The sequence below is a fragment of the Balaenoptera physalus genome, assembly GCF_965194825.1.
Source record: "Balaenoptera physalus genome assembly, chromosome: 7".
Classification (NCBI taxonomy): Eukaryota; Metazoa; Chordata; class Mammalia; order Artiodactyla; family Balaenopteridae; genus Balaenoptera; species Balaenoptera physalus.
Window position 1 is genome coordinate 21,736,600 of NC_138886.1, and position 20,255 is coordinate 21,756,854.

A 20,255-nucleotide genomic window follows, 5' to 3' on the forward strand; every position below is an offset into this window, starting at 1 on the left:
GCATCATTTTTTTTTAATTGTAATAAAATATATACAACATAAAATGTACCATTTTAATTATTTTTCAGGACACAATTTATTGGCATTAAGTACATTCCCAATGTTGTAAACCATCACCATTATCTATTTCTAAAATGTTTTCATCACCCCAGACAGAAACTCTGTTGACCATTAAACAATAACTCCCCATTTCCTACACACCCCCTCAACCCTTGGCAACCTCTAATCTATTTCTGTCTCTATGGATTTACCTGTTCCAGATATTTCACGTAAGTGGAATCATGCAATAGTTGTCCTTCTGTGTCTGGCTTATTTCATTTAGCCTAACGTGTTCAAGATTCATCCACGTCAGAGCATGTGTCTGAGTTTGCTCATCTCTTCTTACATGAAAACTTTCCTCTTGATGCCCCATGAGGACCACTTTTTTCATGCTTCTGCTCGTTCTGATCATACCCCCTTTCTTCTTTTCAACATGTTTTCAGAGCCTCCCCTTCCGGAAGTAGACTTTTTCACTGTGCACGGAGGGCCTTTACCACGCCTGAGACTGAGGAAAGCCAAGGAGAAAAATGGACCCATCAGGTCAGTAGAGGCCTCTTTTCCATGGCTGCCCAGTGATCTCCATGGAATGTTTTGAAAACTTTGGTTTGAGTGAGGAGGAGACTTCTCTTTAGGTGGCTGCACTGGAGTAGTTGAGTCAGTGCAGTCAGTGCCTCATTTTTTGTTTCCTTGGGTACAGACTGGGCCTTTAATTCCAACTAGCACCCTCCCTAATGAATAGAGAGACTTGTAAAGGACCAGAGACAAGCATTTGGGCAGCTGAGCTCGAGAAATTAAATCCGTTCCTTTGGTCATTAGATGAGCACTGGTTGGGTGCCCGTGACATGTCAGGCTATCACTTGGCACTCACGCCTCCAGGTACATCCTTTAGTGATGGTGGATCAGAAGCATCATTTCATTTACCAAAGACAGAATATATTTTCCTTTATTTAAGGATGACCTTGGGGGGTGTGTAGTGCTTTCTTTTTTATTTATTTATTTATTTATTTATTGAAGTATAGTTGATTTACTATGTTGTTACAATCTCTGCTGTACAGCAGAGTGACTCAGTTATACACATATAGACATTCTTTTTTTAAATATTCTTTTCCATTATGGTTTATCACAGGATATTGAATACAGTTCCCTGAGCTATACATTAGGAGTTTGTTGTTTATCCATTCTAAAGTAATAGTTCGCATCTACCAACCCTAAACTCCCAGTCCATCCCTCTCCCTCCCCCACTCCCATGTGTGTGGTGATTTCTGGAAGAGTCATTTGGATAATTCTAATTCATTCTTGTATTGAGATGTGAGCAAGACACTGCATTGTTAACAACTGCTTCTGGGACTCCAGGTGGTATTAGGATGGAATTAATTGACCTCAGTTGCTGGACTACCTTGTGTGCAATTAAGCTTTTTATTTACAAAGGTCATGGCAGGATTAGGAAAGCAGAAGTATTCCCTTTTTAGAGAGGAAAATTGAGGTTTGCCTGGAGAGATGAGTAACTTACTGACAGTAACAAATCAAGGAGATGGCAACAACCTGTTTCCTTGACCTAACTTACACTGCCTATGTCTCTCCTGACCCTTCAGTCTATGACCCTGCTGTACAATCAAGGTAAAATTCGTGAGGTATCACAAAACTATAAAAAGGAAAGTCTATCGATATTATGTGTGTCCATTTGTAATGAAACTTGAGCTTTTTGTGTCTATTAGTTTGAGTTCAGTAAGTGCTCGAAAGTCTTTCCAGGCATGGATATGGCCTAAGTTGTTCTGTTTCTTGATTCCTGACAAGTTACTGGAAGGCATTGTAATTCTGTTGCTATAAGGAGAACAGAAGTTGTGATCTCACTGTCTGAGAGAATTTGCAAGACGTACGTGATATTTAGACCAGATGATTATGTAAGGCAGAAAGAAAAGCCAAATGACAGTCTATCCTGTGGCTCTGTGCCGGCCAGTGCCTCCAAAACAGGAAGTGGAGAGCTGTGAGTCATTCAAGGGAGGGTGGTGGTGAGAAAGAGGGGAGAAGTCCTTCTAGAGCAGTCATGCTCTAAACAGCCACAACTGCTTCCCCAACGTCATCGGGGCTAATTACCAGCAGGCAATTGGGGGGTTTTCTTGGCCCGACTACCTGGTTTGAGCTGGGGGTAACAGCACCGCCAGTGTGTGACAGGCCGGAGTCTGCCTTGTACATTGTCAGGGGACAGTGCCTTGGGCACATGGTGGAGCAGGGGCTCTGGGGCCACACCTCCCTTCCTTAGCTTGGTGATCTTGGGTGGATGAGGCAGCCTGTGGCTGGGCTCTCTTAATGCTAGTGTCTCCCACACTTGCCAGATTACCAGTGTACCTGGGGTGCTTTATCAGCTGTATGAATTCTCAGACTCTACTGGAGATTTTGATTCAGTAGGTCTGGGATGGGGGCTGGGAATTTGTACAACTATCAAGCAACTTGGGTGATTATGATCACGCTAATTGGGGAGACTGCTTTACGTGTCATGAATGGTGCCTCTACTGGGCAACGTTCAGAACCAAAAGAGTTCAGGTGAGCCTTGAACTTGCACTTGAATATTACCACCTACATGGAAAGATGAGAGGGACTTGAAGATGTGCTTACGGACAGCATGGAGTCTGCTGCGTATTTACTTTCTTACCTGCGGCCATGATTCATAGGGATGTCTTCAAGTCCCCAGGAAAGTTTGTTGTTATAAGTGTTCCGTTGTTGGCAGTGGAGGCTTAGTAAATGTTTACTGGTGATGGCAGTGACAACTCATTGCCCTGCAGGCTTTACTTTGTCCCTTTTGTAGAAAGCCCTATGCTGAAAGTGAACCCAGAAACTTTTTGGAAATCAGGGGCCTGAGGACACCTAGGAATTTGGGGAGCCTGGTTGGTGGATAGTTTCCAAATCCAACACCTGCTGTTGGGGAGGACTCCCTTTTCTTAACCTAGTAACTCATGAGCTCTTAGGAAGCAGGAGATGGGGCATTACGAATGTGGAGCAGGAAGCGTATACTTATTGGTAAAATAGAATTATGTGTGCTAATGAGTTTTGGAAATTACCCTAATCGTATTTGGTGCTGATGCATGTTTTTCTTCTTTACTGAAATTTCAACTCAAGAAACATTAGTGAGGAATCAGTCACAGCCAAAGAACTGTGCAAGGGTTTGCAAGGATACAAGAGTAAATCATTCAATAAAGACGCAGACGTAGAGAATGGACTTGAGGACACAGGGAAGGGGAAGGGTAAGCTGGGACGAAGACAGTGGCATGGACATATATACACTACCAAATGTAAAATAGCTAGCTAGTGGGAAGCAGCCACATAGCACAGGGAGATCAGCTCGGTGCTTTGTGACCACCTAGAAGGGTGGGATAGGGAGGGTGGGAGGGAGATGCAAGAGGGAGGAGATATGGGGATATATGTATATGTATAGCTGATTCACTTTGTTATAAAGCAGAAACTAACACACCATTGTAAAGCAATTGTACTCCAATAAAGATGTTAAAAAAAAAAAACACACCTATGAACTTAAAAAAAAAAAAAGAGTAAATCATTCAAATCCCTGCTATCAAGCCTGATAGAAAAAGCAGACATCCCAACACCTACTATACTAGAGGCAGAAGATGAGTCCCGAATAGATGTGAATAAAAAGAAAGGCGTGATTCATTCTCAGAGTGTTTTTGTTCTTACACTTCCTTTCACTGACAGATTTTCTATTTGGTGGGATAAATAATACTAAAACACGTGACAAAAATGACACCTGATTGCTAGTGTGTTTCTTTGTCCACATCTAGGGAACATATGAGATTTTCCCTTTCCGGCTCTTTCAGGATATTGTCAGACTAGATGAACTCATGGTGATCTGTACTCCATGCTTCTCGTTCACTTCACAGGAACTTTGGTATCAGTACGTGAACTGGAGGGAATGTAAATCACATGAGTTCCGTTTTAGGTACCCCATGTGATTGCGTGGAGCCTTTTTGCAGACTTAGTGCATTAACTCTTGTAGGCATTTGGCCTCCATGTGACTGCTAAACTCTTTCCACAGCTGGGCTTTATTTGCCCATGTGAAAAACACTGATTAGATCAACTTTAAGACACATACGCTCCGGGCAGTTATACGTGCAGCAACTTCTCCCAGCTAAAGAGGATTTACCGGATAGCCATCTGCAGCCAGAACTTGGAGAGATCCCTCACCCAGTGTCATCTGGCATTAACACTGTTGGTTCCAACTGGAGTTCCATGACTGTGGGAGCTGTCAGACCATAAATCCCACACGGGCGAGGACTTTTATCAAGTGTTGCATCTCCAGTGTCTAGAAAAGTGTTGATCTCATAGCAGGTGCTCAACAAATACGAATAAATGAATGAACGAATCCCCCAAGCAAGGATCTGATAGACATTTTCTTTTCTCTTCCAGTTCATATCAGGTGTTAGTGCTTCCCCTGGCCCTCCAAAGCACATTTGTTTGTGATTCTGAAGAGGCTACCTCATTCTTTAGCAATGCTTCTGGTGCTGATGGATATGTGACGGCAGAACTGCTGGCCAAGGATGTTCCCGATGATGCCATGGAGATATCTATTGGAGACAGGCTGTACTATGGGAAATATTATAATGCACCCTTGAAAATAGGGAATGATTACTGCATTATATTACGAATCACAAGTGAATGGAATAAGGTATATTTCTTTAAAAACTCTTGTGAATTCTATATTTTCCTCTTCATGTGAAATTTAAATATTTGAACATTTGTTTTCCCAATATTTGAGATGAACACTGCTTGTAAGAACAATAAGAACGTGTTGAATCTTTTCACTTTATAAAGGATGGGCAGGTGAAACCTTTTTGGAGGTTGATATTCTGAACTTGCTGGGGGACCTGTTTGGACTGAACTAGTTTGGGTTCTTAAGCTTCACGAATGCCCTCATCCTATTGCACTGCTGAAGCCTGAGTTGGAGAGGAGCATCTAGATCTTTCTGTCACTTCCCTGTACTCCTGCCAGACTGCTGCCTCTCTTCATTCTCCAGGAAGCCAGCAGGAGGGGCAGATTAAGCTCAGCACTATTTTCTGGCTCTATTTTCTGCTTCCGTTATTTCCTTGGCTATTGCGTAAGCCTCACTCTCCTCTCTCCATCCTTAGAAAGGCTATGTTTTTCCAGTGCTGGTTCTTTCTTGAGACATAAAATGATATATTCATTACAGAATGAATAGATGGGGACTTCCCTGGCGGTCCAGTGGTTAAGACTCCGTGCTTCCAATGCAGGGGGGCGCGGGTTTGATCCCTGGTCAGGGAACTGAGATCCCATCTACCATGTGGTGCGGCCAAAAAAAAAAAGAATGAATAAATATAATGAGCTGGACAAGCAGAATAGCAAGAGCTGGATGGGTCAGTCAGGGGTGGAAGATCTGGCAGAAACATTGTGATGGTTGCCCTAGGAGGACTCAAGGTTTAGTATCAATTCATATCAGTTGGTAATGGAAACTAGAAAAAATATATTAATATTAATAAAAACATCTCTCGACTGATGAATTTGAGCCATCTTGCATGTAAGGTTCATCACATATTTAAAACTGAAACATGCAATTAATTTCTGTATAGGACACAAGTCAAATGCGCCATTATCATGCTTGATATAAAACTAAGAATATGTCCAAGTAGCAAAAAGTTCTGGTGGTGTTTTGTGGCAGTTAGGTAGGGATTAAGAATTGGAAGACTAAAGTCCAGAATATATTGCCCTGAATTTGTTCCAAAGGTGTTTATGACTTAGACAAGGCCTCCTTGCTGGAAAATTACCCGGAGATCCTGACTTGGTGTTTCTAGCCATAGACAACACTGGCAGTACCATATGTGTGCAACTTAGAGATTGCTCAGAGAGCTGCTGTCTCAGATTGAGACTTTGGTCTGGGAGGGTGTATTAGTTATCTTGGGCTGCCATTTCAAAATACCATAGACTGCGTGGCTTAAACAACAGACATTTATTTCTCATAGTTCTGGAGACGGGGAAGTCCAAGGTTAAGGTGCAGGCTGCTTTGGTTCCCCAGGGAGGACCCTCTTCCTGGCTTGCAGACAGCTGCCTTCTTGCTGTGTCCTCATGTGGTGGGGACTGAGTGAGCTCTGATCAGTCTTCCTCATCTTATGGACCCTGATCTCATCATGTGGGCCCTACCCTCATGACCTCATCTAAACCTAATTACATTCCAAAGGCCCTACCTCCAAATAACATCACATTGGGGGTTAGGGCTTCAATATGAATCCATATCAATTTGGGACACAGAGGGAATGAAGTGGGAGGTTACGATAAGAATTCTAGTTTATAGGGAACTTTCCTGTGATGTCATTGATGCCTCTTTTTCATACAGCTAAGCAGAACACGTGCTTGTTCTTTGAAATAATTTATATTTGGACTCACATATTTGAATTGCTATTACTTCCCCTGTGGGTTTCAAATATATTAGTGTTGCAGTCATATTAAAATCAGTAGTGATTTATTTATTTATTTTTCTTTCTAAAACAGCTCTACTGAGATGCGATCCATATAATTCTAAAGTATACAATTTGGTGGTTTTTAATATATTTACAAGATGGTGGTAATGCAACGATCACCATCTAATACTCAGACATTTAGCAGTGATTATTTTTAATATTTATTTTTAATTGTGGTAAAATACACATAAAATTTACCATCTTAACAATTTCTAAACTAAATTTGGTGGTGTCAAGTACACTTACACTGTTAAGAAACCAATCTTCAGAACTTTTCATCTTGCAAGACTGAAACTCTGTACCCATTAAACAACTCCCCATTCCTCCTCTTCTTCCCCAACTCCTGGCAACAACCCTTTTACTTTCTGTCTCTATGAATTTGACTAGTTACCTTGTATAAGTAGAATCATGCAGTATTTATCTTTTTGTGATTGTCTTATTTCATTTAGCATAATGTCTTCAAGGGTCACTCATGCTGTAGCATGTTTCAGAATTTCCTTTCTTTTTAAGGCTGAATAATATTCCATTGTATGTATGGATAAACATTTTGTTTATCCATGATCTGTAGATGGACACTTGGGTTGCTTCCATCTTTTGGCTATTGCAAATAATGCTGCTGTGACCATGGGTGTTCAAATATCTCTTTGAGTCTCTGCTTTCACTTCTTTTGGGTATACACCCTCAAGTGGAATTGTTGGATCGTTTGGTAATTTTATTTTTTAATTCTTTTTGAAGACCCCCATACAGTTTTCCATAGCCACTGCACCATTTTACACTCCCACCGACAGTGCACAAGCGTTCCATTTTCTCCACATCCTCCCCAACACTTGCTGTTTTCTGTTTTAATGATGGCCTTCCTAATGGATGTGAGGTGGCTTCTCATTGTGGTTTTGGTTTGCATTTCCATAATGATTTATGATGTTGAGCATGTTTTCAAGTACTTTTGACAATTTGTGTATCTTCTTTGGAGAAATGGTTATTCAAGTCCTTTGCCCATCTTTGAAGTGATTTATTTCTTTGTTGTTGAGTTTTAGGAGCTTGCTATATATTCTGGATATGTGATTTACAAATATTTTTTCCCATTATGTGAGTTGCCTTTTTACTATGTTGCTAGTGTCCTTTGATGCACAAAAGTTCTTAATTTTGATGAAATCCAATTTGCCTATTTTTTCTTTTGTCACCTGTGCTTTTGGTGTCATATCTAAGAAATCATTGCCAAATGTAATTTCCCGAAGCTTTTCCTTTGTGTTTTCTTCTAAGAGTTTTAAGTCGTATATTTAGGCTTGATCCATTTTGAATTAATTTTTGTATATGGTGTTAGGTAATGGTCCTACTTCATTCTTTTGCATGTGGTTATCCGGTTTTCCCAGCACCATTTGTTGAAGATTTCCTTTGCCCATTGAATGGTCTAGGGACTCTTGTCAAAAGTCATTTGAGGGAATTCCTTGGCGGTCCAGTAATTAGGACTCCACGCTTCCACTGCAGGGGGCATGGGTTCGATCCCTGGTTGGGGAACTAAGATCCCGTGTGCTGTGGGGCGCAGCCAAAAAAAAAAGTCATTTGATATATATGCAAGAGTTTATTTCTGGGCTCTGTATACTATTCCATTGGTTTATATGTCTGTCTTTAGGCCAGTACCACACTGGTTTTTTTTTTTATTATTATTAATTTTTATTGGAGTATAGTTGATTTACAATGTTGTGTTAGTTTCTGCTGTACAGCAAAGTGAATCAGTTACACATATACATATATCCACCCTTTTTTAGGTTCTTTTCCCATATAGGTCATTACAGAGTATTGAGTAGAGTTCCCTGTGCTATATACTAGGTTCTTAATACCACACCGTTTTGATTACTGTAGCTTTGTAAATCAGGAAGTGTGAGTTTTCCAGTTCCCCTTTTTGTTTTTCCTTCTGTGTATCTGTCCCAATAAACATCATTACCATGTTCCAAGTTGTCAAGACAGAAATCTAGGAATAATTCTTGTCTCCTCCCTTTTTTCTTATCTTCTTGTGCAGTCCATCATTAAGTTGTGTCAATTCTATCACATTAATGCCATTTAAGATCATCCTTTCCTCTCTTTCATTACCACTGTTTAGCTTTTGACATCTCTTGTCTGAACATCAATTTTCTAACTCATTTTCTTGTCTCTTATTCTACCTATCTCCTTGCTCCATACTACTGCCATCATGTGTTTTATAAAATGCACATCTGATCAAGGCACTCCATTTTAGTGAACTCCCTTCTTCACCTGGCCATTTCAATTTCTCTCTTTTAATACACTCAGTTCCCTAGTAACTGCCTTGCTGTTTGAGGTCCTTTTTCTTCCTCAGTGTCTTGAACTATACCCTTCACTGGTTACTCTTGCATATATCTTTTATTTTAATTAATTAATTATTTAATTAACATCTTTATTGGAGTACAATTGCTTTACAATGTTGTGTTAGTTTCTGGTTTATAACAAAGTGACTCAGTTATACATATACATATATCCCCATATCTCCTCCTTCTTGTATATCCCTCCCACCCTCCCTATTCCACCCCTCTAGGTGGTCACAAAGCACCGAGCTGATCTCCCTGTGCTATGTGGCTGCTTCCCACTACCTCTATTTTACATTTGGTAGTGTATATATGTCCATGCCACTCTCTCACTTTGTCGCAGCTTACCCTTCCCCCTCCCCATGTCCTCAAGTCCATTCTCTTATGTCTGCGTCTTTATTCATGTCCTGCACCTATGTTCTTCAGAACCTTTTTTTTTTTTTTTAGATTCCATATATATGTGTTAGCATACGGTATTTGTTTTTCTCTTTCTGACTTACTTCACTCTGTATGACAGATCCATCCACCTCACTACAAATAACTCAATTTCGTTTCTTTTTATGGCTGAGTAATATTCCATTGTATATATGTGCCACATCTTCTTTATCCATTCATCTGTCAGTGGACACTTAGGTTGCTTCCATGTCCTGGCTATTGTAAACAGAGTTGCAATGAACATTGTGGTACATGACTCTTTTTGAATTATGGTTTTCTCAGGGTGTATGCCCAGTAGTGGGATTGCTGGGTCATATGGTAGTTCTATTTTTAGTTTTTTAAGGAACCTCCATACTGTTCCCATAGTGGCTATATCAATTTACATTCCCACCAACAGTGCAAGAGGGTTCCCTTTTCTCCACACCCTCTTCAGCATTTACTGTTTGTAGAGTTTTTGATGGTGGCCATTCTAACTGGTGTGAGGTGATACCTCATTGTAGTTTTGATTTGCATTTCTCTAATGATTAGTCATGTTGATCATCCTTTCATGTGTTTGTTGGCAATCTGTATATCTTCTTTGGAGAAATGTCTATTTAGGTCTTCTGCCCACTTTTGGATCGGGTTGTTTGTTTTTTTGATATTGAGCTGCATGAGCTGCTTGTATATTTTGGAGATTAATCCTTTGTCAGTTGTTTCATTTGCAAATATTTTCTCCCATTCTGAGGGTTGTCTTTTCATCTTGTTTATGTTTTCTCTTGCTGTGCGAAAGCTTTTAAGTTTCATTAGGTCCCATTTGTTTACTTTTGTTTTTATTTCCATTTCTCTAGGAGGTGGGTCAAAAAGGATCTTGCTGTGATTTATGTTGTAGAGTGTTCTGCCTATGTTTTCCTCTAAGAGTCTTATAGTGTCTGACCTTACATTTAGGTCTTTAATCCATTTTGAGTTTATTTTTGTGTATGGTGTTAGGAAGTGTTCTAATTTCATTCTCTTTCATGTAGCTGTCCAGTTTTCCCAGCACCACTTATTGAAGAGGCTGTCTTTTCTCCATTGTATATTCTTGCCTCCTTTATCAAAAATAAGGTGACCATATGTGCATGGGTTTATCTCTGGGCTTTCTATCCTGTTCCATTGATCTATATTTCTGTTTTTGTGCCAATACCATACTGTCTTGATTATTGTAGCTTTGTAGTATAGTCTAAAGTCAGGGAGCCTGATTCCTCCAGCTCTGTTTTTCTTTTTCAAGATTGCTTTGGCTATTCGGGGCTTTTTTGTGTTTCCATACAAATTGTGAAATTTTTTGTTCTAGTTCTGTGAAAAATGCCATTGGTAGTTTGATGGGGATTGCATTGAATCTGTAGATTGCTTTGGGTAGTATTGTCATTTTCACAGTGTTGATTCTTCCAATCCAAGAACATGGTATATCTCTCCATCTGTTTGTATCATCTTTAATTTCTTTCATCAGTGTCTTATAGTTTTCTGCATACAGGTCTTTTGTCTCCTTAGGTAGGTTTATTCCTAGGTATTTTATTCTTTTTGTTGCAGTGGTAAATGGGAGTGTTTCCTTAATTTCTCTTTCAGATTTTTTATCATTAGTGTATAGGAATTGCATATTATCTTTTATTAAATGCACTTGATGCACTAAGCATCAAGTCAAAATTTAGTCACATTCAAAACCTTGTGGCCATTTTAAGCTTTTCCCAGAAATTATCAGTGTAAATATAGTTTTTCAATTTTTAATAAAATTAACCCAGAATGACTAAGGTTGTCACTTGAAAGAGAATTACTTAATGAAGTTGAAGGGATCTTTCTCTAACCTCCACTATTTGGTTTCCTCTGGGGAATTTTTTGCTGACTTTTATCATAGATCAACAGTAATCCTAGCATCCCTAACAGACAAATATGCCTATAATATCAGCAGGGGAGAAGAAGAGAAGGTATTTCATTCCAATGAGTTTGTGGGTTGCTTCTACCATGGATGAGCTTTCTTACATGTTCCTTTAGCTTTCTTCCTGGTTCTTGGCTATGTTTTGGGTAACTGAGGTTGCCTGGTAAATATCATCTAGAGAAGTGAAGTATTCATATATACCAGGCTGTCTCATAGCCTTGCACATAACATGCATCACTACTTCTTGCTGAACCTGGATGTGACCCCAGAATCCTTTTCAACATACTGTAGTTCTCCAGGCAGTCAGTGCCAGTTGCTGAGAGCTGGCAAGGGGAATGGAACTTACCACCATCCCTGCTCTTTCCTCATAGCATGTGCTTCCTGAGATCCATTGGAAAGCTTTAGGGTTATCCATTCCTAGGGTCACTTCTGTATCTGCTGCCCACGCCAGTCCCTTTGAACACTTGGTGATCATAAGGCTAAATTGTAAGGTGTTAGAGCTAGAAGAGATTTTAAAGATCGTGTGGTCCAAAATAAGAGATAAAACCCTGCAACTTGTAGGGCTAAAGTGTGTTATTTAAACTGACATCACATGCTACCCAATTATATGTGTTGCTGTGTTTTCCTTTATAGGTGAGAAGAAGCTCCTGTGCAGTTTGGGCTCAGGTAAAAGGTAAAACCATTTTCTGCCTAAGACTGCTCTCCTTATTTCTCCTCTGTCCATTCTGCAGCATCAAGTGTATGTTAATGAGATTTCTTTTTAAATTGTCACAGGTGACAAAAACGCATCTCAGACTAGCCTACAAAAAGCCATAGCTGAAAAGGATGGGGGGTGGGAACTTATGGAATTAGAACCAGAGTGGCATCACCAGGCCTCCAGAAACTGGGACTTGGGACTCAACACCATAAGTAGGACTGTCCCTTTCTATCTGTCTCTATCTCCTCTCTAAGTGTGAGTTGGCCTCATTTTCTTCTACTATAAGTTATGTGGTGGTGGGTGGGGTAGGGGGACCAGCTGCCCCAGCTTAGCCACTTCAGTGGGAACAGGCAGTTTTTCAATTCAGGAAGTCTCTTCTCCTAGCTAAGTGACTATCCATTGGATGAATCATTATTAAGAGGAGATAAGGTAGTATGATTAGCCTACCTTGGTTTGGGGCTTACTGGTATGGCTGGTTGGGGGCAGATCAATGTGATCAGCAACCTCAGCAGGGTTGCATTGAGAGGGGGACATGATCCCCATCAGGAAGAGACACAGAAAACCATGTTGGCAGACCAAAACAAAGAGCCACAAGCAGTCCACTACTTTCAACCATTTGGCTACTTAGCATGTGCACACACATACACGTACACTATTTAGAAAAACACCCTCCATTTAGAAAGTGAAATTATCCTCCATACAACCAAAAATGGAACCCAAGTAGAAGACAGCTCAAAGGTGGGTCTCTTACTGAATCCAGCTCCAAGACCAGGGTTCCTGGGGATGATCCGTCCCTCTTGATCTGGTTAATCTAGATGTGCTTCTCATGCTCTCTTAGCAATCTATGATTAAATGGCAAACGTAACCATTCTCAAACCACAGTATATAATATGAAAGGGAAAGGTGGATAATCACAATAAGTACGTTCATTTAGAAAGGAAGAAAAGATAAAGAACTGTGCAGTGGCCAGGGGGCCCATAACAAGGACCACATCCTGCTGGACAGAAAAAGCAAGCATCTCCTGCCCTGGCAGCAGAATAGGTCACTTGGTCAGTTAGTTTGGCTGCCTCGGGCTCTGCCTGATGGGAGAACAGCCTTGTCCCTTTCCTCCAGAGCCTTCCCTAAGAGATGCAGAGAGAAGGAGCCCCACTGAGTGCCTACAACTTAAACCTTCTGCTTCATGGGGGCAGCTATCTGGGTGGCGGAGTTGCCTTAGGGATTGAGCAATCAAAGGTTCTTGTTTGCCAGGCTGGGATTTCCCTGGCAGTACATTTCTTTAAACCAGCAGGCAGCCAGCCACTGGATTTGATTCATAAGAATTCCATTAGTTTGTAGCTAATACCAGAAATCTTGTCAAGTTTATGACCTTTTGAGTCTGGAACTTTTCCTTGTGGTTCATGAATCCTAGCAACAGCCTGAGGAATTCTGCCCTTAGCCCAGAGTATCGGTTTAACTCCTTACATCCTGTCCCTCACCTCAGAGCATCATAAAACAATAGGCTGGGGTGCTTCCAGGAGGGTTCCAGTGGATGGTGCCTTACAATTGGGGGATTTGTTACCCTGTCTGTAGAGGGTACCTAGCAGGAAATGTTTGGGAGGAACCTGGAGAAATAAGCTTCCTTTGTTTTCTGCTTATCCCCTAATCTCATTTCCCATGTCTTTATCTCTACTCACACCAACTTCAACAAGGGTAAGGGGCATGGATTTTCAACTGGGCAAGACACATTACCTGACTGTCAGCCATCTTGGATGGCAGATTGCCAGGCAGCAAGGGGCTCTCTTTTTTCAATTTTCTTGAGAAAATAATTTACGTATAACGTTGTGTGAGTTTAAGGTGTACAATGTGATGATTTGATTCACGTACTTATTGCAAAATGATTACCGCAGTAATGTTAGTTAATACCTCCATTACCTCACATAATCACCATATATATATGTAATTTTTATATATATGTATATATTTATATATATAATTTGTGTATATGTATGTGTGAATATTTAAGATCTACTCTCCTAACATCTTTCAAGTGTACAATACAGTACTGTTAACTACAGTCAACATGCTGTAACATTAGAATATGTCCCAGAACTTAATTATCTTACAACTGGAAGTTTGTACCCTTTGACCATCATCTCCCCATTTCCCCCGCCCCCTAGCCCCTGGCAACCACCGTTCTGTTCTCTATTTCTATGAATTCAGCTTTTCTAGATTCCATGTATAAGTGAGATCATTCCGTATTTGTCTTTCTCTGTCTGACTTATTTCACTTAGCATCATAAGTGAGGGCCTCTTTTTTTTTTTTTTTTGCATTTTCTATATATATATTTTTAACACCTTTATTGGAGTATAATTGCTTTACAATGGTGTGTTAGTTTCTGCTTTATAACAAAGTGAATCAGCTATACATTTACATACATCCCCATATCTCCTCCCTCTTGCGTCTCCCTCCCACCCTCGCTATCCCACCCCTCTAGGTGGTCACAAAGCACCGAGCTGATCTCCCTGTGTTGTGCGGCTGCTTCCCACTAGCTATCTATTTTACATTTGGTAGTGTACATATGTCCATGAATGAGGGCCTCTCTTAACAAAGATGTGCGCTGTTACATTTCTGCGTGCAGATAGACTAAGCCCCCTTTCTTAGAATTGAATGATGGCCACAAGAAACAATCACGCATTCCAACATTTGGAAACTTTTCTGCCAATCCATTCCCTGAAGCTTTAAGGGTGGGATGGAGTTCCTACAGGAAAAGAGGTGCTTTTACCAGAAGAATGGAGATGTGCAAGCATCATGGACAGGCACAGATACAATAGCTTCCAGAATCCGCTGCTTTCAGCAGCTGTTCAGTGTGATTAACAAACTCAAACTGGGTAGAAGAAATGGCCAAAGAGCTGGCTACAGTCATTCTACTGTGATTAAGTTAACAGGAAGGATTTTGCTTTGGAAATAACTAAGTGGCTTTTGGCAGTGCTTTTTTCCCCTCATGTTGAAAGAGAGTCTGAACCTTTAAATTCAAGCTACTGGAAAGAGCTAAGATAATAGAAAACCCAGTTATGTTGAAATTTTGAAGGCAGCTCTAGCAGATATACATCTACATACAGAATGGGTTGTGCGCTCACCTGGCAGGCTCCTTTTGCAAAAATTTTGGAGCCTGCCATTTCAGAAAGTAATTTGGAGAGAACTAGGATCCAAATAAGTCCTCAAATTGTTTCAGTTCACTCGTGCCAAGCAACAGCCCCATTCTTGCCTTTGCCCTCTGATGAATTATGCTATTTACCTTTTGCACATTGCCCCTAAAAGAGCTTTGTGATGACTACCAGGGAGCCAGCAGTCAGTTTGATGGGAAATGCAGAGGCCTGGGCTTCTTTGCCCGAGTGCTGCTACTAATCAGCTGAGTGTCTTGGAAATTATATTTAACTTGGCTGGTTCTCTGTTGCCTTCCTCCAAGATCTCTGCGATCCCTTCCAGCCACAAAGTACTATGATTCTGTGCTTTCTTGAGTCACAGAGCAAGGTCATTTGATATATGTGAGATGATGATAAACTGTAACCAGGGAACATCCTTTAGTCATAGGCATGAAAGCTCTGAGTCATTAGTGACTACTCCTCTTTCTCATTTAGCCCACATTTTGCACTTGGGCAGACCTCTCTGATTGTCATTTCTGTGTTCACTCCCTGAGCAGAGGCCTTTGGATGACTGGCCAAGCCTCTTTCTCATCTCCCATCACAGTGTTCAGGTTTCCCTCTTCACTCAAGCCTACACTACCACCTGACGTGTTCCCTCCACAGTTCTCCAGTATTTCTTTTTCTTTTTCTGACACCAATGTACCAGTCTGATTGAATCTCTCATTCCTCTCCATTCAAACCGATGTGCCAGCTCTTCTCTGGATATGGCCCTTGCTTTCTCTCCTTAATGTCTTGCTCATACGATTATGTACTTACTTCCACCTGGATTGCCCTATAACCTTCCTGTAATTTCTGTTTATTACAACCCCTCCTGTTCTTCAAGATTAAATTCAAATGCCGTCTCCTCCTTGACACTTTTTAAAATTTCCTCAACAGGGCAGGATCTCTCTCCCTCCCTCTCTTTAGCCATTCTGCCATACTTTCGAGTCACTGGTATACTTGTGTTTTCTTACTAGATTTCATACCCTTGAGAGAGAGCATTTGAAGGGCTGGAGCAGTGCTGGCACACAGTAGGTGCTCAATCAGAATTTATTGAATTGAGTTGAATGATTACTGGGGAACCAGCAGTACAGTCTGGTGAGAAAAGAAGCATAGTGGGTGCAATACTTATCAAATAAGCCAGAGAAGATTAACATCAAGGTATAAGCCTAGTGTGGACATTATCTATGAATATGCTATGTGCATGCATGTATACACATATACACTCACACTCATTTTATTTTATTTTTTTAACATCTTTATTGGAGTATAATTGCTTTACAATGTTGTGTTAGTTTCTGCTGTATAACAAAGTGAATCAGCTATATGTGTACATATATCCCCATATCCCCTCCCTCTTGTGTCTCCCTCCCACCCTCCTTATCCCACACCTCTAGGTGGTCACAAAGCACTGAGCTGATCTCCCTGTGTGATGCAGCTGCTTCCCACTAGCTATCTATTTTACATTTGGTAGTGTATATATGTCAATGCTACTCTCTCACTTTGTCCCACCTTACCCTTCCCCCTCCCCGTGTCCTCAAGTCCGTTCTCTACGTCTGCGTCTTTATTCATGTCCTGCACCTAGGTTCTTCAGAACCTTTTTTTTTTTTTTTTAGATTCCATATATATGTGTTAGCATACGGTATTTGTTTTTCTCTTTCTGACTTACTTCACTCTGTATGACATACTCTAAGTCCATCCACCTCACTACAAATAACTCAATTTCATTTCTTTTTATGGCTGAGTAATATTCCATTGTATATATGTGCCACATCTTCTTTATCGATTCATCTGTCCATGGACACTTAGGTTGCTTCCATGTCCTGGCTATTGTAGATAGAGCTGCAATGAACACTGTGGTACATGACTCTTTTTGAATTATGGTTTCCTCAGGGTATATGCCCAGTAGTGGGATTGCTGGGTCATATGGTAGTTCTATTTTTAGTTTTTTAAGGAACCTCCATACTGTTCTCCATAGTGACTGTATCAATTTACATTCCCACCAACAGTGCAAGAGGGTTCCCTTTTCTCCACACCCTCTCCAGCATTTATTGTTTGTAGATTTTTTGATGATGGCCATTCTGACTGGTGTGAGGTGCTACCTCTTTGTAGTTTTGATTTGCATTTCTCTAATGATTAGTGATGTTGAGCATCCTTTCATGTGTTTGTTGGCAATCAGTATATCTTCTTTGGAGAAATGTCTATTTAGGTCTTCTGCCCATTTTTGGATTGGGTTGTTTGTTTTTTTGATATTGAGCTTCCTGAGCTGCTTGTATATTTTGGAGATTAGTCCTTTGTCAGTTGCTTCGTTTGCAAATATTTTCTGCCATTCAGAGCGTTGTCTTTTCGTCTTGTTTATGGTTTTCTTTGCTGTGCAAAAGACTTTAAGTTTCATTAGGTCCCATTTGTTTATTTTTGTTTTTATTTTCATTTCTCTAGGAGGTGGATCTTGCTGTGATTTATGTCAAAGAGTGTTCCTCCTGTGTTTTCCTCTTAGAGTTTTATAGTGTCTGGCCTTACATTTAGGCCTTTAATCCATTTTGAGTTTATTTTTGTATATGATGTTAGGAAGTCACACTCATTTTAAACCTTCATAATAGTGGTAGGAAGAATTCTAATATGGCCTCACAAATTCCTGGTCCTTGGGGTACACCCACTTTCTCTCAGTTATTCATTCAAAGGCCATTCTAGTTGTTGCTGTGAAAGGATTTGAAGATGTAATTAAAGTCCCAAATAGGGAGATTATCCGGATGGACCTGACCTAATCACATTAGCCCTTTAAATCTGTGTCTAGAAGTCAAAGACAGGGGAAATTGGAGATTCCAAGGGAGAGATGGATTTGACATAAAGGTTTCTCCTGCTGGCTTTGAAGATGGAGGGGACCACGTGGCAGGGATGCGGGCAGCCTGTAGGAGCTGAGTGGCCCCTGGCTGACGGCCAGTAAGAATATGGGGACCTCAGTCCTACAACTGCAAGGAACTGAATTTAGCCCACAACCTGCATGAGCTTGGAAGCATATTCTTCCCCACAGCCTCCAGAGGGAAATGCAGCCCTCTCAACATCTTTATTTCAGCCTTGTAAGACCCTGAGCTGAGGACTCAGTCACAGTGTGCCTGAACTTCTGACCCATGGAACTATGAGTTAATAAATGGCTGCTACGCTAAGTTTATGGTAATTTGTTAAGCTGCAATAGAGAATGAATTCAATAATGTTGTTGACTCATCAGGCTTTACTTATCTCTAAATTAGTTTTCTACTTTGATCTCCTTTGCCATCTCCTACTCTGCAGGGGATTCAAGCAAGGGAACCCTAGAATAACAGAGAGAAATTTAACACACTAAATAGAAGTCACAGTGCTAATTATTTGTGCCTTTTGGAGAACAGAATTGTTGCTTTCAGGAAATGACCCTGCTGGTGTAAATTCATGAAAAAACGTCCACAGCCATAGGAAGTCCTCAAGATGTCACGAAGTCTGAGAGTAGGAATAGGGCCTTTCTAACTGGCTCTTCAACACCTGTGATATTTCCATTAGTGAAAAGGTTCAAGATAAGCCCAGGGAATCCCTATCACTCCTCCTTAGCACTATACCTCTTTGGGGAGCCACCCTACAGAGACTGGTGGAGTTTAAGCCTAATGGATTTACTCGCTTTAAGAATGAATCACAGAGAATCTGGGATATAACACATGGTTCACTCACTTGGGTTTCTAAAAGAATATTCTACAAGTGACTGAGAAGAAAAATAAGTATGGTTTCATGGCATGAGACCATGGAAGGGAAGGTAACCAGGGGATGGCAAAACTCTGAAAAATGTAATTCACATTGGCCAGTTATACATTTTCTCAGTAAGGAATTAATGTGGGAAATCCCTAAAGAAGCATGTGGTTATACCATGATTGGATTGACTCATGTTCACAGAGTACATATATAATGTAGAAAAAAAGACATATAACCAGGAACTGTTCTACCAGCAAGAATTGTGCCTGGAGCTACAACCCAAGTCATGTTATACAGAATGAATAAAGATGATTTCCCAGTACATACCTCGAGAGTAAGGAATAGTTGGGCTTCCTGCTAAGGGTGAAAGATGTCCTCTTTGATATTTGAAAACTAGAGAAGAGCTAACTGCTCTCCATACATTAAAGTCTTCTGCCATGGATGAAGCACTAAATTCTAGCAGGCTCATACAATTTGCAAATGAGATGGATAAACCACTGCAAGTGATCTTTGAGGAATCTTGACGAAGAAGTGAAAAGTGGGAAGACAGAGGATGAGCAAAGGGCATGGAACTTTGTGAAAGGGAGGTAGATTTTGCAAAGTGTGCATGATAACTTGAAGTCAAGGCCAGGCACGGTCTTTAAGAGATGGCTCTGTGTCCACCTGGGAGAAGAAGCCGTAGTTCCCAGCAGTCAGTATGGGAGCTATGAGCAGATTGGATGAAACTGCTCTTCTTTCTTCTGGCACAGAGTCACTAAATGGTCAGGGAACTGTGGCAAGCACAATGGATTTTGACTTCAGCCAACACTTAACAATGCCCGGTAGACAGTGTGGGGAAATGAGAGCTGGGTGTGAGCTTAGAAATGGTGGGATGACTACGCAAATGTTGCTTATTAATGAGTTGATGTCAAATCCAGGCAGGTACAGAACATGGGTCAGTGTCCACAGTCATCTTCAGCTCACCATCATCATGAATCAATGACTCAAAATCTATAGAGGAAAAAAAAATCTATAGAGGATGAAACTATACAGGACAAAATATAGAGATGATGTAGATGATCAACGTTGGGAGGAATACTGGGTAGACTGCATGAAACGAACAGTGGAGGAAAGCACCAGATTCTTTCCACCATCTCCAATACTGTAGTTTCTCTTAAAAACAAAAACCAAAACAAAAAAACCCTAGGGAATTTAGTACACAAAAATGGCTTCTCAGTGTTTTAATTTGCATTTTTACTTGTAAGAGAGAACAGTTGATCAAAGGTTTATCAATCATCTGTAATCATGTTTTATACATGATTTACCTTTTGATAGAATTTGTTTATCTTGCTATTGAGGTACTTGCCTTTTTCCTTATTAATTTGTAACACTCTATATGTTAACTCCCTGCTTATTAATTATTCTCATTATTTTACCCAGTTTTCCGTTTTCCCTTTAAGCTTACTTATAGTCGTTTTTGGTATACAGAAGTGTATGCTTTTTAATATGGTCAAATCTCTCATTCTCTTATTTTAAGGTTCCTGCATT

At 40.5% G+C, this 20,255-nt stretch overlaps 1 protein-coding gene across 1 annotated transcript in view; it reads left to right on the top strand.

The window, feature by feature from the left end:
* The window catches only part of SUSD1 (sushi domain containing 1), a 136,766-nt gene that overhangs the window by 100,171 nt on the left and 16,340 nt on the right, over positions 1-20,255 (top strand). The window contains exons 12-14 of the mRNA XM_082469272.1: positions 483-579; positions 4,456-4,714; positions 11,790-11,829. Of these exons, the coding sequence (XP_082325398.1) occupies positions 483-579; positions 4,456-4,714; positions 11,790-11,829 (396 nt within the window). The remainder of the gene's footprint in view (positions 1-482; positions 580-4,455; positions 4,715-11,789; positions 11,830-20,255) is intronic.